The 23969-nt window shown below is 29.2% G+C and overlaps 1 protein-coding gene across 1 annotated transcript; it reads left to right on the top strand.

The window, feature by feature from the left end:
* The first annotated feature begins 828 nt into the window (after positions 1–828).
* LOC136974750 (homeotic protein empty spiracles-like) lies at positions 829–23708 on the top strand. The gene is made up of 3 exons (XM_067269695.1): positions 829–1475; positions 18573–18745; positions 23265–23708. Exons 1-3 carry the CDS (start codon positions 1136–1138, stop codon positions 23448–23450), a joined length of 699 nt encoding a protein of 232 aa, XP_067125796.1. The 5' UTR covers positions 829–1135; the 3' UTR covers positions 23451–23708.
* Positions 23709–23969: the final 261 nt, after the last annotated feature.

Genomic DNA, 23969 nt, shown 5'->3' with positions numbered 1-23969 from the left:
AATTTCTGTCAATTATATTTATGCGGAAGCAGACTGTCTTATAAGTGTGTTAACGTTTGAAGTATTGACACAGTGGGAGACAATTCTATTTCGTCGTCTGACAGATATGGTCAAAGATACGATTCAGATGGGGATCCAGCATTGTTCACATCTTTATTTATGAATACGAGACTGTCTACGGATGTTGTAAAGATGACAAGAAATAATGTTACGGATTTGATACGAACTATGATACTTCCTCCTATGATTTTTATGAGAAGTAACTTCGTGTGTATTGCTTAGTTCGTAGCGTGTGTTTGTATGTGTATGCGTGAGTTTAATGTAGATTATCCCTTTCTATCAGCAGCAATAAGGTCAAATTTTTGGTAAATTTGTGATATTTACCATCAGAAAAACGGTAATTAATTAATTGCCATTTTCTGAAGATAAGGGTTTACTACGTATTCTTTACTTTAAAGTCTCTTCAATTAAGAAATTTAATGGCATTTACCATTAATTTTAACCTTGACTTTAATTTAAATGTGATAAATATAATTAAACTTTAAGGATGGTGTAAACTTTCTAAAAACACATATTTAAAAACTGGCATAATTTTACGGTATTCTTTAAGATATACAACAAAATAGATAAATTTTTGTTTATTTTTTTACATATTTGCCTAAATAACTTTTATAAAATTATAAAAAAAATTTTCTATATTACAGACAAAAATTTAAATTGTACTTCGCAACAATGTGTATAGAAGCGCATTAATAAAGAACAGCAAATCAGAGAGAGTTGGGCACATATTTTCGAATTAAAATAATTATGATAATGTTTAAAAAATCAACGACAAGAGAGAGAGAGAGGGTGAGAATTCATGACGTAGTATACGCAGTCTTTTAACACAAGGGGGCAGCATGTGTCGGCCGGTGCGATGCACGTCGAGTGCCTCAAGGTAGGACAACGGAGCTAGTCAAGTCAATGCCTAATTGTAGGTTGTAAATACATAGTTGAAAACATTTGTGGATTTATGGCATCGACAGATATTCATAAGCCAGTGTACAATTTCTGTTCTACTTTAAATTAGGCTTATAAGAACACATAAAAACCATTAACTGTATCATAAAGTAAACATTGCAATGTGACAAATAGAATGGCACCAGAAGTATCGAATATTAAACCTAAATTAGGTTTTTCTATAGACTCGATCGTTGGAGAAGAGAAAAATATTCAAGATGATTCGACATCTTCCGATTCCCAAAATGAACAAGCTGTAGTGAGACCCACTGTTGCAAGACCAGTACTCGCTCATAGTGGCTTCTATCCCGTACAATGCCCGGACTCTTATGGTTTGTCTCGTAGTTTATATCAATCTCAGAACTTACGAAATTCATCATTTGGACAATTACAGACAATTACGCCATTTTTATTATCACGTCATCACTTATCTTACCCGTGGCGTTATGCACGTTACTTGCAATACAGGCATCCCGGTAAGTAAAGATTCTTATACAAAAATTACTAATTATTTACTTAATTATAATTTAATTTAGGCCTATTTATGTTAATTAAAATCTTAAATTGATTTATAAACCGTAATGTTAAGAAAAATGGCGTGGTTTGAGCACTTTAAGGCTATAGAATGGTTAGTTTAAAAGGGAATTATTCAACGATTTTACGTGTTAAATTAAAGTAGAATCGCTTATTATGGCTATAACTACAAAAAGTTTTTATATAAGCAAAAGATTGGAGAATTTAAAGTCATAAAAACCTTCTTAAAAGCGTGCATAAATTAAACACCCGAAGGCCTAGTAGGCCTTAACTTTAAGGGCCTCATATAACATTGATTACATATATAAAAAAATTCAACATTAAGAGAGGGTGAAAAGTCCTTACCTATCAGTAGTAAATTTGAATGATTTTACCATTAATTGGGGTGGTAATTTGTTACGTCATAGGCCTTGTAAAGCTTGATATTTTCCTTCTTGTTCATTGTACAGCGGCAAAGTTAATGTGAAAAGTTGGTTGCTCTTGTAATTTATTTCATTATAGCAGGCCTAGATTGTTTCGTGCCTTTTGCAGTCTTAACTGACAGGCAATTACCATTTACTCAGTCCCTTCTAAAAATTGCTATAATATATTACATTACCCAAGCCTTAACTTGCATCTTTTGTCATTTTTCATTCCTAAATTTGATGGTCTTATTAATATTATATAAAAGCAATTCGGTATAGAAAATTATTAAAAATACTTTAATCACTATCTTATTATAGAATAATATATTATTTTTTAATGGAAGTATATAATTTTATAGAAAAAATTCTTATTATACCTTATAGAAAATATAAAATATGTTATTTAATCATTTAATTTTAGTTTTAATTCCAATTTAGTTAAAATTCCTAACCATTTTTTTCTATTGAGCTTATATAAACTTATAAGTTTGTAATTATAATTTTTTGTTAAATTATAATTAAAATTTAAGTTTTAATTCTAATTTTATTAATATTTGATTAATTTATTATATTATTAACTTAATTGAAGTTGTATATATTTGTATATAAAACTAAATTATTCTTAAAGCCCTATTTTAATTTTCTAGTATAATTAAATTAAAACTAAGCTAAAAACAGTATTTTAAAAAATCAACTTTTAATTCTCGAATTTACAAATTAAATTTATAAAATATATAAATTTAATAATTCTAATTAGTTAGGATTTAAATCATACTTTAAATTTAATTATTTTTCAACCAAGGCCTACAAATTCGATAATTAAAAAAAATAATTAAAGAATTAATTAAATTTAAATTATTTTTAAGAGAATAAATATTGTTATTTTAATTATTTTTTAATAATTATTTACATTTTTTAAGCCATTTTGATGTAGTGAAATGATAAGATTTGTCCGATATACGCTAAGTTTACGAGGAGAAAATGTACGAGATGAGGGAATTAAATGGATAAAAATTGAATTTATAAATACATATAAAAATTATAATTATATAATTAAAAAATAGAGTTTTTAAGCTGTTTAAAAACATATAATTAACGTAACTTAGCTAAGAATTTTATGAGAATAAATGTAGTTCAATGACCCATATTCGTGTTAGTATGAGTACAGTTTAGGCTGAAGTAAATCGAACAAGACTCAATTCTCCTTTATAAATACGTTATTAATGCTTAAATATTATATAAATTTACCATAAAATATTATTTTAAATTAGCAGAAATTATAATTTAAATGTTAAACTTACCCTTAACAGTAATGAAGCGCAATTAAATCCCCTTGATCTTATCGCGCGATTGATAACGTTACTGATGGTGATAATAATGAAAGGGCCATTTAAAAATTAATTTTAACTTATCTTTTAAATTGAATGAATGCCATTTTTATCTCTTTAAACAAAATTTCTAGACTAATTTAACGTGTTTAGATAGGACGATCCATCGTAATCTGGATTGCACGAACTATCCTTAACAGCTGTTACTCTTCATATCCTTTTTTTTTTAATATTTAGAAAGGGGGGTTAGAATATTTGAAAAGCATAAAATCTCCTTTAATAATCACAAGATTAATCACGATTTTTCTACTTCAAAAAATCTTGTGGTCTTGCAAATGTTAAAAGTAATACCTTCTTAAAGGTAAGTAACGCAGTCCAAAGTGAAAATTTTCGAGTTATTTTATGAAACAAACGAATTATAATGGTAAATAATTACTTTTCACAATGATTTTAACGCGTTTAATATATTAAATAGCCTTAATTTTATGCAAATTACCCTCGCGATTTCACTTATTCTCTTGAAAATGTTAAACTATACGTCTTAAGGGTAACTAATGCAGTCCAAACTTAGGTTATTTTGTAAAATAAATGATGTACAATGATAAATTATAGACTTATGCAGTGGTTTTAAGGTATAAAATATCACAAAATCTTAATTTTAAGAGATTTTTTTAAAATATAAATTAGCCTTTAATTTAGTCGTTGTGACAGAAACTCTGTATTCTTAATAGGATAATAAACAAGTATTTTTACTAAAAGATTGCAGTTTGGTAGCTTAAATGGTGTAGAAAAACTGTAAAAGTGTTTAAAGTTATTGGGAGTAATGCAGAATCGAATCAATGTCAAGTAACTGACTGACTATCTTGATTTGTTTCAACAGATTGAGTCATTATATGTCAAATCATCGAACTAACGCTATATATCAACTGTCTCAATTCCGATTCGTGTCTCAATAATCTTATTAAGCCATATTGGGACTCTGTTTTAGATTTAAAAAATATTACAATATTTAATAAATTAGAAATAATTTATCACAAAAAATATTTGAAGTTCAACAAAATGAGCGCAAAATTCGCATTATTTCCAGGAAAAATCCTTCTGTTTGCGAAAAAATAAGGATTTTTAAGTAAAAAGATTATATATATAAGGATCCTAACTGATAGCAATTATAATTAGTAACGTTATTCTCCTTATTTAAAGCCATTAAAGTTCTCAAACCCTACTGAAAATCTGAATGCGAAGCGAGGAACGTCAATTATATACATAAAAATAAAGTTTACAGATCTAGAAACTTATAAATTTTATAAATAACAGGCCCTAATTTAGGCCTATAAGCTAAGTAAAAATCTCATATTCCTTTATGCCTTAACATAGGCTTTCTCTTCCCCAGCGCCGGATGCAATAGGTGCGAGGCCCGATTGAATTTTTTTTTTTGCGGGGCCCCTCAAACTTTAAATAACAAAATTAATTAACAGTTAATTTACATATTGAAATATGCTGTTTTATTTTTTAATAATAATATACTTAGATATTTATTTTTGTAACATGCACTATTTTTAAATATATAAATTTTGACGTGATGCGGGGCCCCTTCAAGCGCGGGGCCCGATTGGTACCAATCGCTCCAATCGCCTCAAATCCGGCCCTGCGAGTCTTCCCTACACTATTTAGACGAGCCGATAATTTCGTTACATCAGAACTTATTGAATTATTGTTCCACACAAGTAGCATTTTACAATTTATTAACATTTAAACAGATTTTATTTAAAATTTTATGTCTTAACTTCACACAATTCATAAAAAATAACTGCTACATCCCCCATTAAAAACTGATAGACGTTCATTGAAGTAGGGTTTATTTAACTCCAGCAATAATAATATTTTAGGAGGAGAAAAACTAAGAAGTGGAAGGTCTACGAACTTTATGGATTATTATTTAATAAAAAAAATATGTAGTATATATATATATATATAATAAGCTTCTATCATTCCCCTGTTGTGAGATAAGCAAGGTGTTGGTATTAATCATTCTAGAGTAACTCTACTTATCTGTAACGAACTTAGATAGTCATCAATGAAGATACACCATGTTTATCTCGAATTGTATCTTTCTCTAACGTTCTCAACAAGATGTAGAACCTATCTCAACAACCTGGCTCCATTAAATAATCTTCGACAGGTGTTTCTACACCACTAAGATTAATTTAAAGAAGTCTTAAAGTCATTTCAAATTCTTAAATTCATTAAAAGATCTTACTTATTTAACCCCTTATTCACTAGTAAATTTTAATTGTTTATACGCGCCACTACCTTGAGGGTGTGAATGAAACCCTGTGATGCGATTATTGGATAGGATAGACAATTAACTGTCCCGCCTTACCCTATAGAAATCAATGTAGTGTGAGTATAGACCTATCCGTGGGATAAGTCAGAACAATGAACATCAAACTGATAACAGAGGGAGGAAATGAGTGCAATTTTAATACATCTTCATGAATGGTTCCTTTAATAAGCGGTTATCCTTTTAACACAAGGTTGAAATCATTAAATATATTCGTATTCAATTAGAAGCGTAATTTTTAATGACGTTCAAGTGATTAATTTGTACATTTTTTTTTAAATTTAACCCTATTGGTAAGTTGGTTTTTAAGATGGTTGATGGTGCAAAAGGTTTATGTAAAATAATAGATCTTAAAATTAAATATAACAACCATTATTTTTGAAGAAATTTATAAAGTTTTGTCTTATATCTAAGTTACGAAAACTTCATAAATTTCTTCAAAAACAATGGTTATTATATTGAGGAGAAGGATTATTTTATGGATTCAACTGATTATAAAGAAGTTGATGTCTTACTACCGATTCGTAAAGTTATTTATGTAATTTCATGCATATATGCATGCTTAAATTTAACATTATATCCAGGATGTAGTTAACAGCACCGAAAAAGGTACGAAATGAAGGACATAGGTTCGGTTCTTATACTGCTTCCGAGTGAGAATTGAATCTGTAACATGCCTAAGAATGTATTTCAGAACCGATCCCACGTCTTTCGGCTCTCTAAACATATTTTTCTATTTATATCTGTATAACTTTTTTTATAATTTCTCCAAGTGAAGACTTTTGATTTGGTTTTTAGGTCTTCCATTACAATTGTTATATAGGCATACAGACATGTAGGTATTTATTATATTGTTTGTAGACGTTTTGGAGCTTTTAATGGCTAGTTGAATCTTCTGTTGTAGGCATTTTGGAGTCTTGCGGTCTTCAAAATGCCTATAACAGGGTCGAAGCGTTGCTTTTGCTACAGGCATATTTGTAGCTTGTATTAAAAGCATCACTTGAATCCTGTACATAATTTTAAATCAAGATGATTCAAAATACACTCGACAATTCAATTAATTTGAATAAATTCCTTAATGCCCTATTGGTTAATTATATAAATTTCATTTGTAATTCCTTCATCATCAATGGCCACAGTACCTATAGAATTTATTTAAGAGACTTTAAATGTTAAGACATTGTTACATCCAATCTAAAATCACCCCTCTCAAGGCATTGTAATTAAAGAATTATAATAGGCGATTAAAAATAATTGGAGTATTTTAATTTTCAAGTAGAAGATATTGCCTACTTTCAATACGAAGATTTTTCATTATTCTTATTACAGTAATAGATTTATTGAAGACATTTATGGTTTAGTTCAAGGTAATAAAGCTTCGATTATAACCCATAATTTATCTACATCACGTTATAAGTATCATATAGAAAACAGGGTTCATAAGATCGTTGTAGAAGTTGTAGAACCTATAAAAAATCTCATTAACTATTAAGAATATATTATAAAATTAATAATTACTTTCTTATATTAATTATTTTACATACATTTATGTAAATAATTAACTTATAAAACTATTAAAATCAACTTATAATTGAATGACATGCTTGAAATATTTTCAATTTTTTTATTTAAAAATTAGAGATTGTTATAAATTATTAATAAATTAATAATTTAGTGTGTTTAGAAGACATTTTTACAATAAAACACTTCTCAAAAATTCATTTACGTGTTTAAAAATCCTTTAAAAATTGATTTTATCGCGTTAAGTCTACATCAGAGACGGATAGAAACCTTTCTTAGCCTCAATTATCAATTAATAAATTAAAAATAACAATTAAATTTATTTATTTTAATTATTTAATGCAGTTTTTAATATAATATAGCGTTTAACAAAGTAAACGATGAGATTATATTTAAGTAAAGTCAACACAAACACAAAAAGTGCATTGTTTTTGCTATAGGCCTTTATTAAAAATAAGCTTATAGGCCTCATATTTACTTTTTAACATAAAAATTATTAGAATTATTAGAATATTTGAGATTAAAATCTATCATTAAAGATAAGATTAAATCATTTTAGATTAGGAAAAGAGTTATCACTAAAATTATCATAAAAGCAAGCGCGTATCATCATTATCTCTAATGAACGTCAGGATAATTTTATATTCAATTTACATAAATCATATAAAAAATAACCAATACGAATAAGTTAATTTTAATAATTTAATAGAATTAAATTAATTGAAAGCAAAATATTTATATTTTTTAAATTTTTTAAACACGTATTAACAGATTTATCTTTCTTATCACTTTAAATCTAGATGATCGTAAGAGGCAGCAACTTTAAAACAAATTTGTAAACCGCTAAAAAAAAATTACTTATTTACAAATTAAATTAACTTCTCAACAACTCGAAGAATAAAATGAGATATTTATAGTCTGATACTAGTTTAATTAACCCGCATAAGTCTTGTTAAGCCCTCATACTTTTACTCTAATTTTAATACTTAACATATATTAAGTATTCAACTAAATCTTTATAAATTACAAACTCGATTATTTAAATGAAGATTCTTCGTAGCAGATGCTTCAGATATTGCTTTTTTCTTTAGAAAAATGGTGACAATTCGCATCCCCGACACGTTCGTCTGTCCTAAAGTTGAACGTGTTAAGATTTGGTAAGAGCTTAAAGATCGCAGCTGTAGTGAGAAGCAGTTTGCGAAAGAAAATTTCTTTTCGATGATCGTAGCCCATTTCTCGCCCCACCCAATTAGAGTCTAGAGTAGTAGGTCTAGTAGGGCGCCTGTAACTAACGATCTAAACTGTGTCCAGTCGGTGAACTTGCTCGTTATCGCCTGCACCTCTATATATTGTGATAAACACGAATCTTGTTGTTTCTAACCGTACGTGAATGGTTTACTCACTCCTCATTTTTGATTTTTTTTTCTCTCGTATAATTTACTTTATTCATTATTAAATTTAATAATAAGCTTATTATTCAACGTTGAGTATTTATTAAAATATAAATTTAATCACCCCTACTTGAGAAATAGCTTAAGAGAAACGGGGCAAATTTACATTTTATTTTCTTTTTAAATTATTATAAAATTTGTATTGTTTAATAGTAAAATTATTAATAATATTAAATTTTACTTATATATAACTTATTTTTTAATTTAAGAGAATATTCATTTTCACAGTCTAGTTCAGTGGAACCTTTATTGAAGAGTGTGCAAGTTTGGATGAGAATAAGATTGAGATACGTGAAAAACAGTAATTTTTATGCTTAGATGCTTTACAAATATTCTAAATTTTTTGTTTTGTTTTTTTTAAAATATATTATAAACAATTATGCATTATTAAACCGTATATTTTCTGATAAGAGCTCGACTTTAATAGGCTCTCTTAGTATAAGAGTCGACATTTAGTATAAGGATATATCTCATATAATATCAACCCACGCATTGTGAATATAGAGCCAATAAGTTTAGTAACCTATTCTTTAAATATATAAAGCTAATCTTGACTCCAGTCTCGTATCGCAAGCGCTACAATTAAACTCATAGGTTGTGGGTAAGATAGGGCTGAGAAATTCTACCAGCATCATTAACGAAACGCCGGTGCTTCATCCAACGTAGAGGAGACATAAATCAGGTCAGGACATATCAATGGTCGGACCTCGGACACGCCCCTCCTTCCCCCCTTTTCTTACCAGCTCCACATTCCGCCCTCGCTTCCCCTAACCTAACCTCGATGTCATTAAGATAAGGTTTGCAAAAGGGGATGAAATTCTCTTGCGGTCACCCGCAGGTCCCGGATCTCCTGGACATTTTTTTTTATTTTTTATTTTATTTTTTATTTCACAGTCTGACCGGTGGCGACACTTGGCGACTGTAATTGGTGGGAGGGTAGTCCACACAGGTGGCGGGTATACGCCCGGTTACGAGATAAACCCATCCAGTAAATGTCAGCTCGATTTATGACGGATTAAAATTAGATTGTTTTGCAGCTACTCTCTGTCCAATGTTGAAAGTTCAACAAATATTTTCTATAATTTTTATATTTTGAGTACATTGTAAAGGGGGAAAATAATAACAATATATACATACCCCCTTCCGTTGGGTTGGTTATCGTGTCTTGTATCCAGTCGTGCCCGTAAATAAGAGATTGGGATGGTTAACGAGGTTACAATTATGTTGAAAATATATACAAAGTGAAGGTAGTTGACGGGTCTCTATCGGTTAAAAATTCAACATCGAGGTTAAAGATGCAATATTGAGATTCTGCGGTGTGTTAGATCTACAATACCGGGGTCTGAATTATGTCGAATAGCCAATTTCTGGAGTTTATGTCATTTTAAAGATCTATTGTTTAAATATATAATATTGTATTAAAGATAGGCTACATACTGTTAAAGATGCTATATCGGGATTTACTGTGTAGGCTATTGTATTAATAATGCAATATTGAAAGACTATAGCGCGTTATATCTACAACATCGGGGTCTATATTATATTATATCAATTCCTAGAGTTTTAAAGATACAATATCGAGTTCTATGTTACGTTATATGAACATTATCGGGGTCTAGGTCATGCTAAATATGAAATTGCTTGAGGTTTTATTGTTTTAAAGGCGCAATATCGGAGTTTATATTGTATTAAAGGTGAAGTATTGAGTGTCTATATCTTGTCATATCTACAACATCGGGGTCTGTATTATGTTAAATATTCAAGTGCTGGAATTTTTCGGAGTCTGTCGTTTTAAAGGATATAATATGGAGATATATATCGTGTTAAAGAGGAATTTCGTAACCATGAGCACATGTAACAGGGCACACGTGAGAATCAACACTCTAATTATAAAGTGTACAGATCAACTTATATCCAAGTGTTTCTTTGCTGATAGGACATTATTTTTAAACTGCTACGTTGCTGAGATTAAGTATACAACTATTTTACATGTAAAAATCATAATTCTAAAATCATTTTACGGTTTTCTAATGTTATCAGGTTGTTAATTTAAGGTAAAGGTTATTTTAGGATGGGAACCAATTGGAATTAATTGTTGAGGAAACTGGCCTAAAGCCTCTTAGGGTCAGCACGATGATAGCTAATGTAACCCGAGGGTTATCAGCTAAATGACACTATTGAGTAACTCATTACAACATTTTTAAACATTATTTTACACTTTAATTAATATTTCATTTATTTATTGCTTACTATTAATCACCGCAATGATTATCTTCCTGTTATTATAGCGGTTAAGAGTAGCAGTTATTTAAGCACCCCTCGGTGGTCCCACGGAAAGTAGAACATTTTGACAAATTTTTTACACGAAATAAATAAATTTAGAAGGTTTATTCTTAAAGAAATAAATATTTTTAAATGTATTCTTAACTCTAATTAGTCAATTTTTGAGTAGGAAACGAATTAAAATGATGTAAAAAGTGCTAAATATTGAAGTGAATTTCTCATTTTCTACGCATTTTTAAGCGATTATGTAGTGAAAATTTATTAAATTAAACTTTAAAAAAGAGGTTTAATTAATAAATTTTTAACATGAACCTTTAAAAATTGGTAGAAATTGCTTTTTATTAAGCAATTTTTACGCCACTTTAATTCGTTTCTTACTTACAAACTGATTAAAATGATGTAGAAACTAGATTAAAAATGGCTAATTTAATTCACATTCTTCTAATTTTTAAAGTCATTATGTTTAAAATACAAAAATTTAACGGTTTATTCGTAAATTTTCAAAGCAGTTCTCCTTAAAAACTGGAAAAAATGTATTAAATAAGTGAATAAAATTGAATTTAAATCAATCAGAATGAATGTATGAAAGAGGAATTTTAATTTGTAGTTTCCTGAGAATGAATTCAGTTACATATTGTTGAGTGATCAGCAAGTAATCTTGTCACAAAATTGCGAGAAAAATGAGCTGCTGTTGGAGGAGGCGGTACCAAGAGTTTATTTTAGTTTCAGTGTGAAGGCGTGTACCGTAATTGTTAGGTCGCCAGTTACTTTACTTAATTGTCAATCATCGTCAAGCTCCCACGTGTATCTCAGTAGCACTATACATTAACATGTAAAGAGTTTCATTTCCTTAATTCTGGAATGAACCGAGTCCAACTTATGACAGGAACATGTTCAGTATGAGAACTAATTGACTAGAAAGGATTTCGTCCCTCGTCTGATGAATGCTATTTTCAAGGCTTTCAAAATAGCATTCATCACATTCTACCTTATTACTTTATCAGCACTATATTACTAGAGAATTGCGTATAGAATTACTTTAGTTTATCACACGAGCTCTACTAATGCGTGCATTTTCTACAGGGAATTTACAAATTTATACAATATTTTATACGCCAACACTTCAATTTTATGTGTATATTAAGAAAAATCTCTTAATCTATCCACTTTCTAAAATATATAACCATTCATATAGGCTTACACAGTGATTTTAACTAAACATTAAATGTATAAAACGTATTTTCTTAATAAACAAACATTTCAAGCCTATCTAAAACATGATTTAAAAAAGTAAAAATTCCCAATGAGTGTGTAAAATCTCGAATGAGATCCGAACCCACGCCTTTCTTTAAATTTTACTACATTTATACGCTTTTTTAAACTAATATATTTGTTTTTATGTAACCTAGATGTCATTTTAACATAGATAATTGAGAAATTTATCGAGTCTAGAAGATAAGTTCCATTGGAATTCGTTACTATGCTTTAAATATCTTCTAAAATAACAAGGATAACGACACCCTTGAAGCACTTAAATTTTTTTTTTTTTCGTTTGTTTTTATGTATATTTCTAATCTTTGAAGCTTGAAAAGACGAAGAACAGAAGTAAAACGTCTAAAGAACATGGAAAAGTTGTCCATCAATGTGAGAAACACCTGTCATCCCATATCTGGACGTTATTAGGTAGAGGCAAGCATTACCATTCTGGCTCTGTATAGAAATTCACCATGCATACAATACTAAGCATCGTTATAACCGACGTGGTGAGATAACTGATGTGTCTGCTTGATTTAACTTCAGCTGTTGGTCCTGAGGCGTATCTGCTATCTCAAACAACAGCCTCAAATTGTTCATTTCTGTATTTTTATCGTAGATAGGAATTCTCTTTTATGTCCGAGCTGTAAGACTATCCTCAAAATTTACATTCAGCATCCTTTACAGATTTATATTAAATTTTTTTTTTATATATATATTTACTAGTAAATTTAAGCTACAATGTCAAGAATTTGCTCGTGTATCGCCTTATTACTCAATATTGAATGTATATAAAGATAAAGTATTATTGTAGGCTACAGGTTTATTATAATATAGTCAGGATGTAAGAGCTTGTTCGTGTTTTAAGTTAGTTGCGCTATCTAAATCCTGAGCTCATGACTTGCAACTTGTTCATGAGTATATTACTAATCACAAGTGAAGAAATTATAGTTATTATTGATTATATTAAAGTGTATAAATAAAAAATGATTTAAAGCTTATGCATAAATATATTTGTGACTGTACACTTGGTGTACTTGTGACTTACAGACTAGTTGTTACCTTGTGACAAGTAAAGACAATTGTGTTTTTAAAGTACTTTTCTTTCTTAATTGCAATTTCTTAATGTATTTTTTGCATTTAAAATTGTGTTTCTTTACTTAACAAGTATTTATGCTAAAAAAAATTCTCTCTCATTAAATACATTCAAAAGCTCGAGTACAGATTCTAAACTTTAGACTAAAAATACAGGAAATTTTAAACAATTTTCAAGTTTATTTTAATCTAAACCATCAAAAATGTTATTAGATAGATAATTTAATTTCATATATAAATATAAAACTAGAAAGGTGTCAAATAAGAATTTAAGGAGGAAAACATATAAAAATGAAAGGACAATATAGTTTAATTACACTAAAAAAGCATAAACATTAATTTTAAATCGAAAACAAAAATAAAAAAATATATATATATACAAGTACACGTATACACGATGAAAGTACTGATTTATTATCAAAGCAACGTAGATAAGTTGAGATAATAATAAAATCATTTGAAAGATAAAAAAAGTCGAATGAGATCATTCATCATAAAATATAAAATATTTACAATTTTATGGTCTCGCACATGGATTTAAAAGGGCAATTTGCTATTCGTGATACGAATTCGTTATCTATATTATTAGTTAATAACCCAATAAATTGTACCTATGAATAATTACTGATAAGAAAAATAAAATTATAATAATAAAAAAACATAACGCCAAACGAAACTAATAACTTAAAACACAATCTTTTTTATATAATAATGATAATTTAATATTTAAAAAAGGATATTTTTAAAGGTTTGTTAAGAAATTTTCACTCTCCTATACAATTTATTTGCCAGAAGAATTGTTTTATATGAAACTATAACTTAAAATCAGATAAAAATCTGAAGTGAAACTGTAGCCTGAAATCAAGCCTGAAATCGCGTGAAACAGTAGCCTAAAATCATATGAAAATCACGTGTACAGGTTATACTTTCATTTGTCATTCCAAATGAAACTACGCCCAAATTCAATATATATATAATATTTTGAATAAATATAAATATTAAGAATTTAAAAAGTGATATTTGTAAAGGCAAGAATTGGTGTTAACAAACTTTCACCCCTCATACAATTTTAATTATCATTAAGAGAATTGTTTCATACCAAATGCCAAACGAAAATTTTATAAACACAATTTAAAAATTAAAAAGAGTAAAAGAGAAAGAGGGGAGGAGACATTTTTAAAAGTGAGAAATGTATTAACATACTTCACTCCCATCGCGCAATATACATACCATAAGAAATATTTAAATTATATAAAGAAAAGGAGGAATTTGATGATGTAGGACCTATTCATCAGGCATTCAACGTGAATCACGTGAGTGAAGCAAAGCTGCATATCACGTTCATTACTACCTTTCTAATTTTTCGCTCCGATGATGTAGGTACCGCCCTCTTGTGGCATCTGCAAAAAACAAACTCAGCAGGTGAATGAAGTTTTGATTCGTTTTCGAGTCAGTCACATTAATTGTCATCCACTCTTCGTGAACACGCCACATTGATCATATTCACTAAGTTCCATGCAAAAGTCCACTTGGCTTTCCAAATGTTTCGAAATTCCAGTCACATACTAAAGTCATAAAAGTCTCTCGACGTCCTCCTCTTTTTTTTATTACTATGACCTTTGCTGTGTTAAAACTAATATTTAAAATATGAAATGTTTAATAATGTTCCTCGTCCCTTTGACAGAAATTAAATTATACGTGCTGACCCAAAGTCGGTTAACCGCATCGTTTTTTTCGTTAATCGGAGTTTATAACTAGTAAAATATTCATTTTTATCACGGTTAACCGACACCCTGCATCCATTCGGACATAAAATATATGCGCGATTCTATAAGAAATTCGTTAAATTCGGTTCGGAGTGAGAAATTGTCTCGAAATTAACCAGGCCTCGGGTAAGATGGTACAATTATTAATTACGAATTCTCTAGTATGAAAGCATTGTAATTTACTCAGTTTTCTTATTATTTCATTAATATACTCTTCGTTTTTGAGAGAAGCGGTACTGTCATTTTTTATTGTTTATTGAGAATTCTTATATGTGTGTATCCGAATGTTAGCATGTATCGTGTTATGCTTCAGTATGAAAAGATAAGGAAAGTGCATAATAGTATGTGCTACTGATGAAGTTACGAATTTGAATTACAGGTATAAGATAAAATATCAAATTATGAAGGAATTATTTAGATATATTATTATTTTCACAAAAAAAATTATTAAAAATTATTTTAATATAAATTCCTGAGTGAACAACTTTATAGAAGAATAATTTGAAATGGATTCTTCTATATTTCTCTTGCATTATCTCATACCGCTATTTTCACACATGTAGCATTTAGTTAGAAGAAAACACTGTTAACCGATTTTTAAACCATCCGTAGTGGGTTATTTTAATAAATTATGCTTTATATTTAATTAATTTTCTTCGATAAATCAGCAAGAAAAAACACATTTTCATTAATATGCCCTATAAAATATTCTGTAATTGAATAATTTACAGGATTTAAATACCAAATTCGAAGGATCTTTAGCTTTAAAAGTTGCCTTTATGATAAGTACTGTACTTTATATATAAGTTATTATAAATTATATACAAGAACACTCTCGCTTTTTATGTCATTTTGAATTTGCACCGTTCAATTTCTCATACGAAGACTTCAAAAAATTTAATTTCTGTACCAAAATATTCCATTTTTGACCCCTCAAAAATAGAAAGGCCCGTAAAAACTGGACCCCATTAGTCAATATTTTATAAAGTCCAACAAGTGCATAAAAATTTCAATTTGTTTTAAAAGATTCAGTTATTTAGAATCAATCTGGAAGATTCACTCGCCAACATCCCTCGACAGGTTTTCGGATCATTTTCAAGGCCTCTTATATACGAATGACATTAATTTTAATACATAATTAAGCCCTATATTCTCATTATTCAAATATATACAAATAATTTAGCATTAGTAAAGACAAGTTGTAAAGTAAGAGACTGGAAAGATTGAGGTACTAGCTCTTAAATGACTCGACTCATGCGAGTTGCGTGATAGGTGTAAGGTTTTTTTTTTATATCCTCTATCAGTTCAGTGTATGATTACACCTTGAATGTTGTAGATCGTGACAACTTTTCGGCAGTGTGTGTTTATTTGATTACAGCTTACGGTCAACTCGAAGCCGATCTGAGCTGAAGGTATGATAAGAGCAAATTACAAAGCTGCCAGTGTTGTGGTATTTACACATATAAATGAGTATTAAGTGGCGGCAGTCAAGCTAAGATAAACAGTTAAATTACGTCTATTCTCACTTGTTTCTCTTGTATAATTTTCGGTTAAATCGTTCAAAGTTTACGCTTAGATGTTGTCTGGTCGATGAACTTCTTCTAACGCACCTTACGTGATCAGTTATTGAGACCACACTCCTAGTTTGGATATTCAGCTATTAAGGCTGTCATTAGGTCTATAAACCTAATAATAGCTTTTCTGGATCACGGCCTTAACACTAAGATTTATCTAGTGTTAAGTATCAAGCGTACAGGCCTTAAATTTCCAAAGAAATTTAAGGCCTGTACGCTTGATTGACAATCTCTGACTCGCTTTGATTTTTACCCCATTCTTCTCTACGTTTACTAATATATCTTCGAATAACTTTCAAACTAGCTATAATACTTAGTTTAGTACACTACACAATGCTTAAATTTACAAATAATTCTATGTTTAAACGATAATTTTTAGTGATTTATGAACTATTACAATTCAGTATTGATGCTCTAAAAACGATTAATAGTTTCAACACAAATTTGCTAAATTTATACAGGGTGGTCCAAGCCTGTTAACAACTTTCAGTTTGTCTTTGCATACTTGTGAATATGAATTAATTATAAACTTCCGTAAGTTTGAAGCATTGCCTGTTCTGATACTCATCCTTATACTACAAATGCATAGCATGTTTTTATACTTTGTTATGCTATATATATATGTTATATAAACATAGTAGCATTGTAAGTATCATTGACAATCAATTAAAACTCTAAAACCGAATAAAAAGGTTAAAAATATGACAAATTTAAGTCAGAATTTTATATTAAAACATAAAAGTACACTTTAAAAATATATCGATTAAGTCTAAATTAATATTCCAGAGAGTTAGGTATCATTTGCGAGGATGTTATATAATTTTTCGAGCGATGAAGTCGACATCATCGATATATTTGCAATGATCCTGTCACGAAGTACACTAAATGCGGAACATCATATTACACTTTCATTATACGGGTTAATAACATGTTAATGCAAAAGACATGATGAAAGCACATCATCTCTTATTGCTTGCGACATTTATTGTAATCAATTTGAACAGATAATAGTATTATCGTGATAATTCTTATCGAACAATGATTATAAGCCTATCTTATAATTCCACTTATAGAAATTAGTCGTTAGCCTCAGTGGATCCAGTTTTTTTAACTGTTCTTAGACGCTTTTCGTGTCACAATTTATTATGTCTGTCCTTACAACTCCTCCGAAATTACGATAGATTGATTATAAAGTGTACTGCTATATAAATACTGAAATCTATGATTATCTATCTCTTCACCCGGTTACATTTTGTCACAACTTTCTATAAAAAAGGAAATACTTGCCCAGAGTCTAATTAATAAATTGCATATGAAGTATCGTAATTCAGGCTATTGACTGTGATGTTTATCTGTAAATTAGCAAATATGATAAGTTACTGATCAGGTTTGTGTTTATACAAACTTTCATGAGGTTATGATGAGAATTCATATTTATAGACTAGCCTGCGTGCTCTTCTCCGATAAGAATTCGTATCTGTAGATTAGCCTGCATGCTCGGCCAAAATAAAGATTCATTTCCTTAGACTAGCCTGAATGACCGACTGTGATAAGGATTCGTAGTTAGAAAGCTTTCGCCATACTCGTCTAAAGATTCACTTCTATAGACTAGCCTGAATGTTGAATTCTGATAAGGATCCACTTATATACTTACCTATAAAGCTGGATTCTAATAAGGATTCGCATCTATAGATCTTTTACATTTAAAAATCCTTATCATAGCCTAAATGATAATAACAATGATAAGAATTTACATCTCTAAAGTAGCATCTCGACCAAGATAAGGATTCACATCTACAAAATATCCTTGATAACAGGTTATGAATCAGCCTTTATATTAGCCAGTAGATAGGCTACCGATAACAATTCATATCTATAAATCAAGTATATAAGCTAGTGATAACGCTCACCATAGAAACCTTATCAACACTTTACCATAACTTAGAGTATAGCCTACCAAACATAGTAGGTAGGCCCGCAATATATATTATAACACATTAAAAATCATATGTATCTTTACAGGTCACGATCCTACAGCATTTCTCTTTCATCCGTTCAGAAAGCCAAAAAGGATCAGGACAGCATTTTCACCCTCTCAACTACTGAAGTTAGAACACGCATTCGAGAAGAATCATTATGTAGTTGGAGCTGAGAGAAAACAATTGGCGCAGACTTTAAGCTTAACTGAAACTCAAGTAAGCATAGAAGAATTTTAATCTATATTTTAGAAGATTTAACCCAACAGTCACTCACTTCTAAGTAGCTTAATATAAGAGCTTATCAATTTTTTGAATGTATTTTATTTTATTTTTTTAGTAACTTATTTACATTAGAATAATCTATAAACAGAATCTTTAAGTGATTTATCATTGTTGTATTAAGCAGGCGTGGTCTAAAATGTATAAGCTATAAAGTAACGCCTACGTTTACTTGTCAAATTTTGACTTTACTACAGACAAAAATCAACAGATTTTATTAAGTTGACTGTTTACAAAGCTTAAAAATTCTCTAATAAAAGCACTTAAAAAATAAATAAATAAAATTTATTCCAAAACTGCGTTGTTCGTTAGGCTGTCTGTAAGCTTTCATTAATATCAGTAAAAAGTCGGCGGATTTTAAGTTGGCCTATTAGAAAGATGAAGATTTCACTCTTATTTAAAACATATATAATATATATATAATATATATATATATATATATATATATATATATATATAATATATATATTTATTCATTTATTTCAAGAACATACAGAAATATTTTTAAAATGCGTGGTTCATCCACACGTCTATACGTATTCCTTAATATATATATTTTATAAATGATTAAAAAGGTGTTCATAAATCTGTTAATTAACTATAAAGCAATTTTCGAAATTATTCAACAAAGTTTTACTAAAAATAATATTTGGGAGTGAAGATAATTGGTGTATAATTATCAATAATATCGAGAATAAATTATCTCTACACCCGGGGATTGATTAATATTTAACGATTGCCTTACTCATCAATCAAATAAACTATTACTCATTTGATAAGTTTTAATCTACATTATTTGTAAATATTTAAAATACTGGCCGAGTTTCCGTTAGTCTGTCAGTTTGTCTGGATGTTTTCGTCAAATAACACAAACTATTCGAGATAAACACACGAAATTTTTAGGTTAAGTTAACGAATAAAATTCACACTTTCTTACCAAATTTTGTCACGATTTAGCGATAAAATAATTGAATTTAATATAAAATACTAGATAAATTTTAATCTATATTATATACTAACATTTAAACCATTAATAAAATTTCAAGACGTTATTTTAAATCACTAAAAAATCCATGCGTGTGTCTACCCGTTTCCATTAAATAACTCATAAACCATTATAGATAAAGATATGAAATTTTTAGAGTAGATTTAAGAGTGTAATTTACGCCTTTGTACCAAATTTGGTTAAGATCGGACCACAAAAACGCTTCGAAAAAATTGAAAAATTTGTTTGAGGCAAAGCTAAGTGCAAATTAGATTGACCGGTTTGAAGTGTAAGATACTAATTCGCGCGCATGCGTATTATGGAGTGTGTTAAAATAGAAGTGTCACGTTACGTGGGAACTCAAACATCCAACAGCAATAAGTTTAGTTTAATTGGACTAAGTGATTTGTTGGTCTGAGGCCTTGTCATCGCTGTCTCTATAATAAATAACATCATTCTTCCACCAATTGTTCCTTATTTTACTTCTTTTATAAATTTACTCTGTTCTTTACTTACGTAACAATGTGTTACGTCAATTCAGAAATTCTAAAAATAACCTTTCTCTTAAAAAAAAAAAAATATATATATATATATATATTAAAAACGGGATTTAATTTTGCCGTTTTGTTCATAACATCGCCATTTTGGGGTGTTTTTTGGATAAGAACGCCTTCATAATTTTTTAAACTAAGGTTTTTTTAAATAAAAATTTGCTTTATAATTAAAAGTAATTTGGTTTTTTATAGTAAAATTTGTATTTTTTTTTAAATTAAAAAGTGCAGTAAATTTTTAATAATTATAAAATATTTTTTGTGAAAACGCGCAGACACACGAACGAATTATTTGTATTGTTTTTTTCGAATAAGATTATTTTATAAACAAGTTAATTTTCAACTGATTTTGTCCAAAAATAAATCGCAAAAAGTAAAGAAAAATATTAATTTTTAAGTAAAAAACATGCACATTATACGTATTTTGTGCATTAAAAAAAACTACATTTTTTAAAGAAAGTTCGACAAGATTTGGTATGAAATAAGACAACCATCTCTCTACGTCACGAATGATTCCAATAGCCATTTATCTTTAACGATGCTGTACCCTTCCTTAATCCTTATTGACCTCTACCTAAGAGGTCAGGGGGTCACGCATCCGTGTGGGTGGTCTAAATCCTCATTTTAACTGTATTAGTTACCAATTGTGAATGTTTGCAGACCCACTGTGAAATTCAAATCATTTGTAATTGACCTAAAATGCCTCTGGTCGCCATTTTTGTACCCAATTTTGAGGTAGAAAGGAGAGTATTTTCTAACCACCCCCTTAAAATTATATAGATAGAACCTTTCTTATTGTATTGTTCATTGAATAAAGGACTTAATTAGAACATGTTCGATACCACAAAGTTCGTTAAAACGATATCTTCCAGGGGTGATCGTCACGCGAGTGCATTCATTCGATACTCAAAATATGCAATTTTCTACTTAATAAATGCTTAAAATTCGTAGAAAGTGGGCTTTAAAATGAACTATGATATTTTAAATTGTGTTTAAATTATAATTGCCATTTTAACTGCTTGTATCGTATAATGCAACACGCCATTATTCATGCTACATTGAACGTGATTAATTGCATTTGCTGAGCTTTAAATCTTATTTTTTTAAATGAAATTTATATATTAAACTCGTTGCAAATATTAAACGTGATGTAATTAATAATATCTTAATACGTTAATCATAAAAACTCAAAAAAAGAAAAAAATATATATATATTTATTTTATTGTAATTTATGAAGTTCTACTTGGATGCATAAAGAAAAAATACCTTAAACAGTGTTTTAAAATAGGGAAAATTGGATATAATTTAATAATAAAAATAGAATAAATTGTCTACAATTTTTATTATAATGTTAATACGTTAAAACCTGTTTAAAACGGAACCTGTCTGAAACGAAAACTTGCCAAAACGGAAAATTTTTGTATTAGCGATTCCGATTTACACAAGTTTTACTATATAAAGTTTATTCTATTGTTAAGCACTTATTAAGTATTTAATTTTATACCTTATAGATCAAATGTAGAAAGGTAGTGACCATTTTAGTGGGCCTGTATCTAAGAAATAAATATGAATAATTTTAATAAATTTGAATTTAAAAAAAAACTTAATACATACAGATATCGTTTATAAATGCTTAGATCAATAAATTATATGTATATTTTTATGAGTCTATAGATCCATCTTTGAAACGTTCTTACAGGTCTGTAGATTCAACTTACTTTAACGTAAGAGAACCTAATCTCTGAATAAAAGAAAGATTTTAAAGCCATAAATTTGAGTTTTTGGAATTTTTTAGAAACTATTTATGGTATTTTTAAGGTCAAAAGGGTTTTATTAAGAGCGCTCATACATTGGATCCTGGTAGGGTATCAAACAATAAGAAAATTCAGCTATAGAAATGACTTATAAGTCAATTGGTCTCAATTTCAGTTCTTCTTAGTAGTGCTGACATCAAATAACCTATTTATTGTATAAGTGACACGGCAGTCAGCTGTAAAAACATTAAGAATATCGCGTGTAATGTCAAGTAGTTGGGTTCGGTAAAGGTTAAATCTACTCCATATAGTGTTTATCTTAAGTGTGAATAGGTACAAACGTTGAAAAGAATCGTTCAAATAATTGTAAAAATTGAAAAGATGGTTTCCCCTTTTGAGAATAGGCAGGCAGATCTCTTTATAATAGACTTAATACCTAGTCAGAGAAGAGCGTTCGTTATAGGCTGAAGGAGTGTTTACTCGAGCTGGCAGGCCTTTATAAGCTGGCATAGGATGGCTGTGAAGTGCTAGGAAAACATAACGTTAATAGTGCAAGCAGACGTAAGCTTAATCCTGTCCGGAAACCATGCATGTAGCACAGTAGAGGAAGCACACCAATCCGATTACGTCGACACTCCAAGTATTATTGTCACAGAAAGTGACAGACCCTTCTATTGTTGAGAGATTGCGAATTTCTATCAGGGTGTTCTTTGTCATTGAAAATACTCACGCCCTTCTACAATAGTTTGGACACAGTTGAATCAAGTGGTTCCAGAATGAAATTTTGTTCAATTATTTAAAGTTAGGCCTCAACCAATACGCTCGTTTAATGTCAATTTGATCCTAAAGATGATAATGGATTGACGTCGTGAGAGAAAAGAACCCAAATCCTTGTTATTTAATGCGTTTTAAGTGGCGTTGATGCAGAATTTCCTTTATTCTTTTGTGTGTCGGTAACTCTAGTCGTGAATATAATTGAATAAATTAAGTAAAAGATAAGTGAACGATATAATTTTAACCAATTTCTCATCATCTTGATAAGGAATTCATTAAAATTTAGTACAAATTAAAAGTATCATAACTCTTGTTTCGTATAAATTGTGAAGGTTAGGATGTAATTTATTACAATTTTAAGTTTTATAAATTAATTTTAATTAACTTTTAGGTTAAAGTTTGGTTCCAAAATCGAAGAACTAAGCATAAAAGATTGGCACAAGAGCAAGAAGAAGGACAAACAGAAGCATCGAATTCTGAAGAAGCGAACCAATCAGTACCTTCTCCAGACGAAGATTCGAATGAAGAATGTGATAATAGATGGTCTTCGAACGAACACAGCACAGAAACAAGTTGACAATCGTTTTAAAAAGTCTCCAAAAATGCAGAAAATTTTTCATTTTGTGCACAATTGCTCATCATTTAATTGCACAGTTATATTTAAAGAATCGAGCGGTGTTCATACAAAATAACGAAGAAAACTGTACGAAAAATGTACTTTTGATCGTGGTTTTTGTAATTTTCTCTTCTTTCCGTCCTCGTCTTTGTGTCTATTAGGCCTATGCTGTACAAAAAACAAATATATAATAATAAATTCTTATCAATTCTACTATCACTTTGTTTATTTATTTTGTATAAACCCTACATAAATTTTACTAAATAATAAAATTATATAAGCTTAACGGGTGTAAAATTATTTATTTATAAATGTTAATTGCCATTTTTACACTTATAACCATCCAAATAATGACCTTTACACGCTAACAAGGTATGTATCCGGTCAGCGTGATTGCTCCTCATCCCCATTCTAAGGAACGGCACGTCATTAATTAATTATACTAAAATTTAAGTATTAAGAGCGATACCAAATAAGGAA

The sequence above is a fragment of the Centruroides vittatus genome, unplaced genomic scaffold, assembly GCF_030686945.1.
Source record: "Centruroides vittatus isolate TY-2023 unplaced genomic scaffold, ASM3068694v2 contig_355, whole genome shotgun sequence".
Classification (NCBI taxonomy): Eukaryota; Metazoa; Arthropoda; class Arachnida; order Scorpiones; family Buthidae; genus Centruroides; species Centruroides vittatus.
This window is presented reverse-complemented; position numbering and strand designations above follow the sequence as displayed.

What these genes read in the sequence shown, in the direction of transcription:
- LOC136974750 (XM_067269695.1), top strand. Translation starts at nt 1,136, where the DNA reads ATGGCACCAGAAGTATCGAATATTAAACCTAAATTAGGTTTTTCTATA. An exon ending in CTTGCAATACAGGCATCCCG is followed by an intron (nt 1,476 to 18,572) that starts GTAAGTAAAGAT and finishes GTATCTTTACAG; the next exon opens with GTCACGATCCTACAGCATTT. An exon ending in TAAGCTTAACTGAAACTCAA is followed by an intron (nt 18,746 to 23,264) that starts GTAAGCATAGAA and finishes ATTAACTTTTAG; the next exon opens with GTTAAAGTTTGGTTCCAAAA.